The following is a 14,001-nucleotide window of genomic DNA, read 5'->3' on the forward strand; positions in this document are numbered from 1 at the left end:
CCAAGAATTTAAACACTTGTCACTAAACACAAGTCGTTCTGCTGAAATTACAACAAAGCTTCAACAAAAAGTGCAACACCTATGCTAATTTTTACTTGATATTAAGTTATTCAATTTAAGAACAGTTATATTTTCATATACATAGTCCATACATGCACATAAGCACAATTTAAATCTTAAATATTCTCTAGAACCGCATTCTGGGTCTACTCACACACCCCTACTCACCTGCAGTGTCCAGAGACTTGAGGAAATTTAGTACCCAAGGGCAGAGAATTGAACTCTGACTAAAAATCATACTAGAAAATAAAAGTACTTAACATGCTACCAAAAACAAACCAAAAAGTAGTCTACCTAACTTTCAAGATTTTTCAGTTAGTCTAAGAGTTTCAATACTCTAAAACTGACAGACATCCATTAACTTAAAATCAAGGAGCAAGAGTACTTTAAAAAAATATAAGTTTGTCAACATGTACTGTTTTGGTTACATATTGAAAATATTTTTGATTAACAATATCTTATACCTCTACTGTTGGTAAGAAATAAGAATCATATCAGCTGTTATATGTTAGGGCAGGAAAAGAATTTGTAGGATAACTTGGGAAAGAAGCTGTGAGTACAGTGCGTGTACCTTGTAGGTAAATAAGCCATTCTCATCTACCTTGGCAGCTAAAGATCACCAACAAGGCAACTGATCTACAGCATCAAAATAAAATCCCCAAACAATTCAATATGGCGTTTTGCCTTGACTCTGACTTTAAAGGAAAAAACGAAAAAAAAAAAACCTATCCAATCCACCAAAACAACAAAGTATATCAACTTTTGCAAACAGACCAGCCCAAGAAATTCTGATTTGAGCACATGAGCCTGCTGAAAATGCAAGTAATAAGGAACCCATAAACTCCGAATACAGGATAAATAGCAGAATTAGGGAACATGGCCTCAAACTGTTCCGGCTACTCTAAAAATCACTTATTAAAGCAAATTTGGATCTAGTTTCCTAAAAAAATCAATCCTAAACTCTTTGAGCAAAAAAGAGTCACAAACCACAACCCCAAATTTTCTAAAACGATCTTCCAACAGCTATCTATTTTGGACAGCCAAGATTGTAGGGGAATTCAAAAAAATCAAAGCATCACTGAGAGGACTATCCTTCATATTTCATCCAATATATCACTCATCTCCACAAAGAACTGCTTCTCAAAATTGACAATTCTAAAGCGATGGGATGCTAGTTTTAGGGAAGTTTTAATATATAAAAGGTAAAGAATCTAAGGCAAAATAAAAAAAGCAAAGTAGAGGGAAAGAATGTTACAAGAAAAGAGAAAAAAGTCTTAAAAAGCATATTGCCTAAGAAAAATCCAGGGGAACGACAGTGGATAAATCTATAGGAAGAAATCTCTACTGCCAAGAGATGTTTATAAAAGGCGGCAGCATAAGACAGATGTGAGACTGGTCAGACTGGACAAGAATCAGTGCTATCATGATAAAAAATAGGCGACAAAATCCAGACTATCTATGAATATCGAACAATCTATAAGCCCTCCACAACTTCATTTCCTTTTCAAAGAAATGTGTATTTATTCTACAAGCTGCAAGCTCTCTCTCTCAGGTAAGTGTTCTCAGGGAAAATTTAAAGGAGTAAAAGAAAATAAAGAAACCTTTGGAAACCTGTATGAAAAAAATCTGAAACAATTCAAGATATGCATTTTATTATAATTAACTAATTTATCTGAAACTGAGAAAGGAGGTTTCAGATTTGCTAATAAAGCATAACTGTTCCAGTTTGTACAATATTAGCTGTGGGTCACTTTTCACAGCAAAATTCTTGTGGGATTAACCTTTGCCCAGCAGTTATGAAAACAATGAGTTGCAAGATAAAAGTGGCCAAAGCCAATTAAAACAAATTGCTCTTCAAAACTCAGGATATATGGAGAAACTATATGAGCCCGAAATATGAGATTCGGACAGAAGCTCACTAGGGTGGCATTTGAAATATAAAGTGATCATTGACTGAAATTAGCAGGATTTAGCAAGGACAACAAACATTCCTCACTTAATTGCACATTTATTTCCATGTTCAGGTGGCAAGAATGAGCTCCTAAGCCAACATTCAAGTGAACAGCTGCAGTAGGCTGTGTGCGCTGAAAATTACAGCATCTCTCAGCTATAGGACCATCTGCTCAGAATAAAATGATACTAATGTGCTATATTTTACAAATAATGCATATTCCATTGATAGGCTCAACACAACTGTTCACAGAATGCAAACTCTTTCAACAGTTACTGGGCAAATAATTTTCAGCCAGATTTACGATTTCAACAATTTTTTTTTTTTTGAGCATCAGGAATTGTAAATAACTTCAAAATTTAGTAACCAAAAAAATACATAGTAAACAGAATGTAAAGAATTACGGTAACTTAGTATTCAGACCATACCAAAACTTTTTTGTTTTTTAAAAAAAAAGCTTGTCACTCTTTTGAGTCTGCACTAAATCCTAATTTTGATTATAAAAAGTTACATACAAAAGCATGGTTCTGATGCTACATATACCACTATGGTTAAAATTGCAATGGGCTTTAAGTCCTAATGATGGCCATACCGCAACAGGTTTAATGTAAAAATAATTAGTACGCCAAATGACAAGTTCAAGTGTTTGGTATGGCCTCAGCACTCCTGCAACATGCTAAAAAAAGTAGCCTACAGAATTTAAGAAAAATCCCACAGACCCCAGTCCAAGGCTCTGCTGCCCACGAACCACTTCTAAGCAGAGAAGCCACATCACACAGTCTGACTGCCATGTTAGTTTGGAGTTGCCGTCTGCAATATGGACACAAAAAGTACCGTATGTTAGATGAGCAAGATAATGCAACAAATCAGTTTGTACAAAATTTACAGTGATTGTATTGATATTCCCAGCACGTCCATGCAGTGTGGCTTAATTGAATTTGAGGCAATTCCAATCTAATCTTTCCAAATTCATTTTAACATGTAGTTTTCTTGCACAAATTAAGCATTTTTAATTAAGAGCCTGATTTTAAAGCAGTATTAACTAGTTACCTTGGCATCTAGCCTAAAGAACTAACCTTACACATCTCAAAAATTTTAAAAAATAATAATAAAATGAAGCAAAACACTGCATGCTGTCCTGTCTCTTCAGGATGTGGGAGAAGGGAGAAGATGTGAATGAAATTTTGTAGTGGGAAAATGCAGCCATGCAATTCATAAGTGAATGCTTTGCATAAAAGCACTCTTTCCCCAAAATATCAGAGGGGCATTAAGAGAAGCTATATTTGCCCACATCGTTACATTATACTATAAATGATCCTTAATCCTGGGACTTAAAATTAAAAGTGAATCGAAACCCCGTGAGGTTATTCTGCCACTATAGTCAAACTGATCTCTAACAGTTTCACTGAGAATTGTTCACATGTACTAAGAGGCAGTAAACCAGCATCTTTTAATTGAAATAATTGGACCAATAAATAGGATTGTTTGGAGTAACGCTTGTATAGGATGTCAGCTTTGTCCCTGAACGAAATCAAGTGAACATTTTTTAATACGTAAATTGTAAACCCAGCACGATTTGAAATTAGTGCTGCTATGAGGCCTCCAATATAGTTAATGGGCCATTTCCCACTTACACAACTTGCCCGAATACTAAACACAGCCACGATATTGGCACAAAAGCCATAGTTTACATTTTAGCTATACATGCAGATGCTTTAAATAATCAACATAATATTCAGAAAAATTCATTCTCTGAAAATAAACAATGAGCAACAAAGGAAGGCCAAAAACACCTTTTACTTGCGTATTTATGATTAGAAAAATTTCATCCTTAGAGTTAAACCTGGCCTCTAAGTGATTTACTCCTGATGCGAGTGATGACATTGATAACATGTAACAACAGATTCCATTTTCTGGCATCTACCAAAAGGGTTTAACATACTCTTTACAGGATGCCACGAAAATGTTTTACTCTTCTTCCCTTCTCCCACTGTTACCAGAGAACGCAGTCTGATTCTATGTCCTTTATTTAAATTAAAAAAAAAAAAAAAAAAACTATAGTTGAACTGAACCTGTGAAAAAATAAAGTGCTTTTATACCCGTGAAATATTTTGACAAGGACCTAATTGTGGTTAGACTACATGGCTAGAATTGGTAGGAGGACCACACCCCAACAAGTTACACCAAGCTTAAATTTATGTCCTGAATGTCCTCAAGAGTTAATATCTAAACATGCTTCACTACATAAAACCACAGATTCAAATGTAATGGCCTCAGTCCCATCTATTCCCTAGGAGGCGGATGCTAACGAACTAATCTATTGACACCCCACTTTCTGAAAGCCCCAGGGATGGGGACAATCGCTTTATTGTACCAACTAACTAGGAAGGCTGTGTATGGAAAATGATTCTGCTGCACTTGTACATTTCAAGCACCCCAGACAGTTTCCCTGCTTGAGGCAGACACATACCTTTATGGGAAGTTATAAATAAGTTGCTCACATGGTCCTCAACCTTTATGCTGGCCAACAATTCAGTTACTAAAAATGTAAAGCTACTTCCCCTTCACTTAAGGACAGACGATTCTGCTCTACTCAATCTACCACAGACAACCAGGCTGTGCACTATTTATAGCATCTACTGGCTCTGAAACTCCTTGGAAGAGGAAAAAAGGGCATATTCCAGCGACACAGAACCATTAATTTTAAGGCTTAAAAAAATAGTGTTTCAATATATGTTCGTGTCTTAATTTAGACGTCAATTATGCCAGTTGAGACTGCTTTTTCTCCTGTTATTCTCCATGTAATAATTTACGAAGAGGCACTTTAGCATAGATCGATCTAGAATATTCTAAACTTTCCCTGGGCTCCAAGAGATAATGATGAGGTTTTAGTTTGGTGGAAGCATGATTTTATTGGGAGGAGGGGGAGCGGGCTCTGTTTTCACACTCACATAATTTACTTCTAAAAATCCATAAAAACTTTTTAAATTGATTTTTTTTTTCCTTTTTACTTAAATGGCCCTCTACATACTTTCATTTCTAAAGTTTCTTACAATAGTGGGTTTTTAGGAAACCAATGCTACTGCTCGCTTTATCACATCTGGGACCACAGTTTTCTGGCCATATGAGAGAAAAGGAAAAGTCCCCATTTTCCAATCTTCTTAACAAAAAATTCTGAAAACTAAGGTTATCAGCTTTTCTATTTTCAAACCTCTTCCAGACAGCCACGAAACAAGACAGACTGCTCAACAAAAGCATCCTAAATACATTCTGAGAATTCTCATTAAGTGCAATGTCTGCAAGACAAAAAAAGGTGTCCAAGAGCTAGAACCCACCTGATTTGGGGACCAGACCTCTGCGGGTGAAAGTCATAGCAGGACTGCTCAAAAGGCCACTGTACATCCCCTGAGGAGGCCTGTCTGCACAGGCCTCTCCATTGCTATGGTTACCATCCTCATCTAGGCTCTCATCTCTCTTCTGGACCACTGAGTAACAGCCTCCCAAAAGGTCCCTCATCATCCTAATCCACATTAACCCCACATGGATTTTCCTAAACCCTCAATAGCTCCCTGCTGCCTATCAAATTAAGTACAAACTACTCACTATAAACAGTGTAAACATCTGAGACCCTCTACAACTACTTTTCCCAGCTCACTTATTCAAGCACCTAAAAATCTGAACCACTCTTTGTCCTTCAAACAGTCACAGTCCATTCAAAGCTATACATCCTCCGGCTTTGCTCAGGCAGTTCCAGCTATACCTACCCCACATCCATTTCTGGGGTTTGTACAGACTAAGTATTCAAAACATATGTAAGAATAAGAATAGTTCCTTTAAAAAACCAGGAATATGAAAGGACAATCACCTCCCTGAATGCATGCAAATTTAGTAGCTTGTTTTTCGACCCCCCCCATCAGGTATTTCAAACCAGAGATAATTATGAAAGCATCTTTTCAATTTTTGGCGCACTCCATCAGCCACCCTCACCCACTGAAATCCGTATTTTTGTTAAATGGCATAACAAAGCAAACTATCTGGAGTGATCACCTGTGTACTTTCATTTCAAGAGCCTATCACACCAACTTGCCAACTACAAGAAGCTGGAAGCCAAGACAAATCCAAAAGCATGGTACAAATGAGCTCCAAGCCTCTGGCCAGCAGGGTTATGGAGGTGTGGCATCTGGAATCTGTGTCTAACTTGAGGGAAATGGCAAAAGCAAAGGTATTTGTGAAAAAATTAAACAGATTTTAACGCAAAGGTGTTTAAAAATGCATCATAATTAAGTTACGTATCTCAAACAGTTTTAATTTGATACAGACTAGAAAGTTTAAGCAAATATAAAAGGTGACATCTCTAAAAAGCATCATGGCTAGAGCCAAGAACAAGCATCTCTCTCACATTCAAAAGGCCCAGCTTGGATAGTGACCCTGGTCTGGACACTTACTTGCAGCTAGAGCGTTTGCAATACCTAGAGCAGCACAGAACCAGGGTAGTGCAAACCCTTTCCTCTGACCACATCAAACCTCTCTAAAGGCCAAATTACAAGGTGAACAGAAGCCACTTGTCTCTCAAGTTTAAGAGCAGAACTTACCTTGGCCAAAAAGCATCTGTCTAGGGGGAACTCGAGGCAAGGAGCTAAAGCGCTCAAAATAATCAGTGAAGTGAGTACTGAGAACTTTACATATGAGAACTGGGTAAGCAAGTGATGGGGTCATCTATCCAGCAGACACTATTCCTACAGAATACTGTTTTATCTTTCCCACTAAAATGGCATTTTCAGGATACATTTCAGCTTTACTGAATTAAGCAACAGAAGAGTCAAACCAAGCACTAAAATCATGGGGCTGACGTGTCTGCTACAGGAATGAGACATTCATTTGTTTTCCTCAAACCTCTTCACTTTGCTTTATGGTTTCTAAAATAATAAAGGTTTGTGGCCTTAAACTTCATGGGATTTCCTCAATTCTAGAATCCCTGTTGAATCCCCACCTCACCCCCACACCATGTTAGCTGCCTCACCAGCTCTACGGATTCCTTGGCCTTGTCAAGCTCAGATTTTTGGCCTTGGGGCTAACAAGGGTCCAAGAGCTGCCAGAGACAATGCACGGAACAGCTGCAGGAGTCACAGGGAGAATGTTCTTTGGCAGCGAACACTAACATCTCTCTGTCTCTTGGCCCTTTATGGCTCCTACAGACAAACTACAGAGTCTTGCTGACACCAGTCTTTCTGAGGTTTTGTAGTTCTAGAGCTGGCAGGATTAAAAGCTTTGAGGTTAGAGAGTAAAGCTAATGAATTTAGGGGTCCCAAGTACTTCTCTTCATTTTAGGTCCATTTGCAGGCAACCATGCTGGGCAACAAGAAAGTAAAGATCTGCTTAAACTTCACACACTGTTCATTCATCCATTCACTCAACAAACATTGGTACACAACTCCAACAAGCTAAGGACTGTCCTGGGTCTTGAGATACAGCAATGAGAAGTATCCTGGAGTGTATACTTGCAATGTGTGTGCAGACCAATAATGAACATATATAAGAAAATAGTATATTAGCGAGAAAGAATTGTGCTTTGGAATAAAAGAAAATGCAAAGCAGCGCAAAGGAGTTGAGAATGTGGAGATGGGGGATGGGCAGTTTGCAGTATCAAACAGGAGGCCTCACTGAGAAGGTGAGTTTAAGCCCAAGTATGAAGGAGATGTAAGCTAGCCACTGTGGTAAATAGAATAATAGTCCACCTTAGATATTCACATCCTAACCCCTGAAATCTGAATATGTTTAGCTACATGATGTGCAACTTGACATAAGTGGAGCCATTTTACAATAGAGCCAGAGCAGCCATTCCAGAGGAACTGTCGAGCTCGTCTTGTTCCTTGAATCTGGAAATGGGACAACTTTTGGACTGGGCCAAAACAACAATTGTTTTTACAAGCAATTGTTTGAGAAGTCAGCAGGAGAACGAACATCCTGATCACAAGACTGACGACTGTGGACTTTCTGAAGATAGAATCAATAACCAATCATGGACAGCCAAGAGTAGCTTAGCTTGTCGGCACCGATGAACTCTTCCTAAAAACACCTTACTTCATCTTCCTCCTTTTTCCCATAAAAACCCTGAGCCCTTCTCCTGTAATGGGGACACTATTTGGGTTTCTACCTGAATCTGTGCTCCCCAAATTGCAAGCCTTTGATTCCCAATAAATACTTTAACTCTTGAACTGGTTTCTGATTTTTATAGGCTGATAATGACAAGAGGGATTTTTTTTTTTTGAGGAAGATTGGCCCTAAACTAACATCTGTTGCCAATCTTCCTCCTTTTTTTTTTTTTTCTCCCCAAAGCCCTAGTAGATAGTCGTATGTCATAGTTGTACATCCTTCTAGTTGCTCTATGTGGGACTCTGCCTCAGCATGGCTTGATGAGGGGTGCATAGGTCCGACCCCAGGATCCGAACCAGTGAACCCTGGGGACACCGAAAGCTTGAGAACTTAACTGCCAAGCCACCCCCCGGCCCTGACAAGAGGGATTTAAATTGCAGATGGAATTAAGGTTGCTTATCAGATAACCTTGAGATGAAGAGATTACCCTGGATTATCCAGGTGGGCCCAATATAAACAGAAGAGTCCTTATACAGTCCTGTATCCATTAAAGATGAGGATATGTTCTGAGAAACGCATCATTAGGTGATTTCATTGTTGTGCAAACATCATAGAGTGTATTCACACAAACCTAGATGGTATAGCCTACTACACACCTAGGCTATCTGGTACTAATCTTATGGGACCACCGTCTTATATGTGGTCCGTGCTGACCTTTCCAACATCGTTATGTGGCACATGACTGTAACCTAAAAGAACCTACTGGAGTACAGTATGTCAGAAATTGATTCATAACCTAGGAGAGCCTCTTTAAAGCTCTCAGAATTGAAAAAAAGAAAATATCTCAAAGTTCCCTCCAAAGGTTTAAGGCCAAGTAGACGAAGGTAATGAGAATAAGTTACAGCTTGTGAAATGCAAGTAAACGTTAAAATCTATATTCTTCCACAAGGCCAATTATATACCTCCACAGTAGTGAAGGTTAAGTCAGGAGTTAACCCAATCTTGGTTACACACACTACTTTCTAGCGATGCATCATTCCAACCTCATTCTTGCATTCCAGCCTCAGTGGGCCTAATTAATTTCCATGCCATTATTCACCTACAGAACCTAAAAAGAGATATGAGTATAATAAGAATAAAATCAACTAGTCCCAGTTTTGTAGCACAGTTCTTGTTTCGTATAGGCAGATAAATTTGAATTGCTAAATTAAGACAGTTAACATAGTCATCAACATAGAAATTGGATTATCTTCACATTCTTCTACAAAAGTCACAGCTAAGGGGAGCCCCCTCAGGGTAGTAACAAATTGTGAAAGGCTGATTGGAAATCCTCAAATTAATCCCAGTAGTTGAGTATTTTCATTAGGTAGGTTAAAACATAGCTCCTCTGCAAAATACAGACACTAAAATACTGTCATATTCAAGCTCCAAAACGGAAAGTATGCCTAGTCTTAAAGGGAATATAATATAAGACAAGGAAGGTTTACAGTCACAAATATCGTTTTTAACTCACGAGTGCTATAAAGGGCCGCAATACTCCATCTGGCCACTAAGGTTAACATTTTACTCTGCACTGTCACTTAGCAAGACTTATAGATAGAAAACCAGAAACCATGGAGTTAACCCCAGGCAGCTTATACCAAAACAAAGGCATCTAAAATGTCCACAAAACAACGTATACTTCCTTAACAATGTTGGGAAGGCTACAAATATTTCAGCTTAACTTCCGAGAAAGTGAAAATAAAGAGAGGCTACCCTCGGACATATAAAATGTTGTAATGCATTAGTGTATTGTGGAGAGCAGAAGAATGGCTCTCTCCCGTCCACTGTAGGACGGTGGGAGTGGAAACTTTGATCAATACAGACGGCCAGCTTCCTTCCTCTCTGAAATGTGGATCATCTGGTATTCGCCTAGGCACCGTATTTTGCTTTTCAGCTGATGTTTCAAGTCCTGACATTCCCAAGAGATACACACTTTTGATTTAGAAACATGACTATGAATTATTTAGTATGGAAAGCTGGAGCATCTTAAAAAACAAGATTCACACTAAGAAAGATACTTAATTTCCTTTGGCCCACCTCTTCCCCATCCTCCCCAAAAGACAGCTTTCTTTAAAAGTTACATCCCAGCTAGAAAAAATACCTAGGTCCATCTGTGACTTCTTATGTAATTAAGTTCCTGGTTATTTACTACATTTCAAGAGAGAAAAGACGTCGCGGGGCAAGAATTGGCATTCAATTAAAGTATTATTTCTACTCCTAGTGATTCCAATTGGGGGAGGGGGCCTGAGGAGAGAATCACAAGGAAATTTCTGGTTAGTCTGCTGCCTAAGAATGTGTATAAGAGTTAATACTTCCAAAAAAACACACACAAAAAGTAAGTTAATGCAGGGCCGGCTCGGTGGCGCAAGCAGTTAAGTGCGAGCTCTCCGCTGTGGCGGCCCAGGGTTCACCGGTTCGGATCCCGGGCATGCACAGACACACAGCTTGTCAAGCCATGCTGTGGCAGCATCCCATATAAAGTGGAGGAAGATGGGCACGGCTGTTAGCCCAGGGCCAGTCTTCCTCAGCAAAAAAACAAAAAAAAAAAGAGGAGGATTGGCAGATGTTAGCACAGGGCTGATCTCCTCACAAAAAAAAAAAAAAAAGTAAGTTAATGCTACACACTACAGATCAGGCAAGCCCTTTCATAGCCTCAGACTCTGCTTATTACATCCATAGCAGGCACATACACCCAATCCCAGATCTGGGACACCTCTCTAACAGGGAAAGGAGTCAAGGTGCTTAGGTTCCCTGTCAATGACTGTCACTTCCACTTTAGTCAGACTTCTCATTTTACAATTTACCTTAATATCACTAAAGTAAAGCACATTTTAAATAAATGCTTAAGGATCTCTCAAAGCACACTGGGGCAAGTCCCCCCACTGTATAATGAACAATGAGGCAAGTGTGTGAGCATATATATGTACACAGAACCTATTTATGTACGTAAAAACATATTTCCAAGAGCTAACGAGAAGCAGTCTTGATCTCCCAGAGGTCAAAGCGGAGAAAGAGGGCGCATAGAAATCACAGGCTACATTTTAACATAGGAAAATTTTTCTTAAGACTCAAAGCACAAAAGCATCTAGCTTTTGAATTATTTCCACTCTGGTAAGAGGGAGAGGGGATAAAGGGGTCTGTTTTCTTTAAAAGCTTTAATTATATACATATAATTTAGTCAGATAATATGTCAAAGCACTTCACAAATTCTGAAGTGCTAAGTGAATATTAGGGGCTATTATCATTATTGTCGGACAAAGGAAGATGCTTCTTTTAAAATGTTACCACAGAGAATTTGCTTATATGTCTCTTAGGTTAAGCTTTAGTCTTTTTTTTTTTTTTTTAAACCATGTCTAAGTGGGCAACAAGGGTGCAGAGTTGCGTTGGGAGCTTCTCAACATGAAAAGGGAACACTGTGGAAGCGCGGTACGCAGACTTTGCTCACTCATGACTGTCAACTCCTGTGCAGCACCTCTGAGGCAGATGCTATGTTAAACTACATTTAGCACACAGTCACAAACGGTGACTAAGGAGGATAAGAATTTTTACTTGAAATGCTGCAATTTTTAACCCCAGACCTCTAAAGATTTAAATATGTAGGGTGCTAACAGCCTAAGTGTTTCACATCAGAGTTGCAGCCTTGTCTGTTTTAATTTACCTTACTTTAAAAAGGACACACACACTCTCACAGTGCAGACGCCTTCCATCCTCCCCAACTCAGTCTTCTCACGCTCAGCTGCTCAGCCTCTTGGAATTTTAATATTTAAGATTAGAAATTGCTACCTCATTGTTCCTTTTGCTAAGAACTCCAAGGACGATACAAGCATCTTCTACTTATATTCAGATTTATTATTTACAATACAGGGAGAAAAGAGTGCAGAAGTCTCATCCATGATTGTCCTCTAGAGTCTAGATTGATAATGTGCACATAGTATCACCGTTTCTACAATTCACGGATCATGGAAATGATCTGTACACACCCATACACAACTGTACAGTCTCCTACCAACTTTCTCCTATCAGAATTTAAACGTTCTTTTCCTAAGCCGGCACTAAATTTGGTTTTAAGAATATGTTTAAATTAAAAGAAAATAAAAATAAATAAGGCATCCTCCTGAACTCTCCACAGGACTTGGGTATCTTTTGCTACAGAAAAGAGGTTCAGATTATCTTGAGTGCCTCTTGTAGTAGATTTAATGAATCCTACTACTAAAAGAGCTGGTACAGAAAGGTGGGGAAGGAAAAGAAAGTGGCATTTACTGACTCTTGATTCCAGGCAAGGCCTCAAGCTAGGTATTTTACAAACAAAATCCCACTTAATCCTTTTGTGCATTATGAGCTATACACATTATCGTCAATTTACAAATGAGGATTTCAAAACTTCCTAAGTCCATACAGCTACTATTAAATAGAGAAGATGGGTTTTGAAACCAGTGCCGAGACTCCGTCTCAAGCCTGGAAACTGATCTCTCTGCTTCCAGGCTCACCCTTCTCCAATCCACCCCCCATACCACAGCTACAGTGATCTACCTAAAACGGCCAGCATCCCACAACTGTTTCTCTCTCCAAGACCTTCACTGACTCCACATTGCCTACAAAGGAGCAACTCTACTCCAGAGCCAGGCATCCAACTCGACATGGTTCCCCCTGGTGCATGGCATACCCACCACTCCACACTGCACACGAGGCTCTAACCATCGCTCCACGGTTCCTCCCACGCCCAGGCTGCTTCCCACTGTTACTCGTGCTCTTTTCTCTGCCTGCAAAAGCCTCGCTACCTTTCTTCTGATAATGAAAACATCCTCAGCACTCGACAAGGAGGCACAACGCCTCCAAGAAGCCTTCTGTGAAGTGCTCGCTGAGCTAGGCCAGGCACTCCCCGCCTCTGTGCTCCTGTCAGCCCATGCACTCACCTCGGTCTCCTCAGCAATACACATGCACAGAGATCCACCAAGAGAAAGAGCATCAATGCCGTGAAGTGCAATTCAGGGTGGTGAGTAAAAGAAATTCCCACATACTTATGGGATTTTTCATGTGGTTTCCCATTCCCTGCCAAGCGGGAAACTCTCCATTGCAACTACATTTACCTGGAGGAGCCAGTCAACGTCGCCTCAGGTTGTTAATAAAGGGGAAGGTAGACATCACAGGCTGTCATGCCCCCCACTAACACACAAACATCCCTTTCCAGATACACTTACTAATTCTTATAAGCTCAAGCTTCAAGTTGAATTTGCTTTTTTTTTTTTTAATCCCTAGCTACTAGCCTTTGTTAAAACAGTGTAAGCCTCAGGAAAGAAAGGAGAGAGGGAAAGACAGAAGTGTTCCATTGTCATCACACCACAGTTGAAAATAAGCAAACCTCACCATCAATGTGAAAAACCAAGACCACACCAGAAGTTAACTCCCTCTCTCTTCCAGCCCCGCCAAGGTCTCAGGAAGCTAGGGAACAGAAGAAACCACCCAGGGCCAGAGAAGCAACATCCCTGATTCACTGGGCGTGATAGGCATACTGAGCCAGACTCGAGGAAAACAAGGATGGCCCAAACATACTCACATTCCACCCCTCATGGAGCCTCTGTGGAGCCACACCTGCACCCAGAGAAGTCAAAGGCTTGCAAGGCAGTCTTTAAGAACCCACAGCCAGGAATAATAATCTCTCTGGACGACCTATGCTAAATATTGTGCTTCTAAGAAAAAGATAAAAGGGCAAAGCCACTGCTGCTATGGAAACTACCACCTCTAACTTAAACATCTGAGCTTGGACATATATTTGAGCAGAAATGAAGCATTTTGCTTCCCAATGTTTAAAATGCCAGAGAATAAGAGGAGACTGTGCACAGCTTTCACAGTTAAAC

General features: G+C 39.7%; 1 protein-coding gene across 6 annotated transcripts in view; it reads right to left on the reverse strand.

Moving 5' to 3' along the window:
* Positions 1–14,001, reverse strand: part of ELAVL2 (ELAV like RNA binding protein 2) — a 131,590-nt gene that overhangs the window by 70,746 nt on the left and 46,843 nt on the right. For 4 of the 6 annotated variants that reach the window (XM_058565911.1, XM_058565910.1, XM_058565909.1 and 1 more), the window contains exon 2: positions 2,731–2,821. The exons of the other annotated variants lie outside the window; for them this stretch is intronic. In XM_058565911.1, coding sequence (XP_058421894.1) covers positions 2,731–2,802 — 72 coding nt within the window. In that variant the 5' untranslated portion in view covers positions 2,803–2,821. The remainder of the gene's footprint in view (positions 1–2,730; positions 2,822–14,001) is intronic. 6 annotated transcript variants of the gene reach the window in all.

The sequence above is a fragment of the Diceros bicornis genome, chromosome 22 (genome assembly GCF_020826845.1).
Source record: "Diceros bicornis minor isolate mBicDic1 chromosome 22, mDicBic1.mat.cur, whole genome shotgun sequence".
Taxonomy (NCBI): Eukaryota; Metazoa; Chordata; class Mammalia; order Perissodactyla; family Rhinocerotidae; genus Diceros; species Diceros bicornis.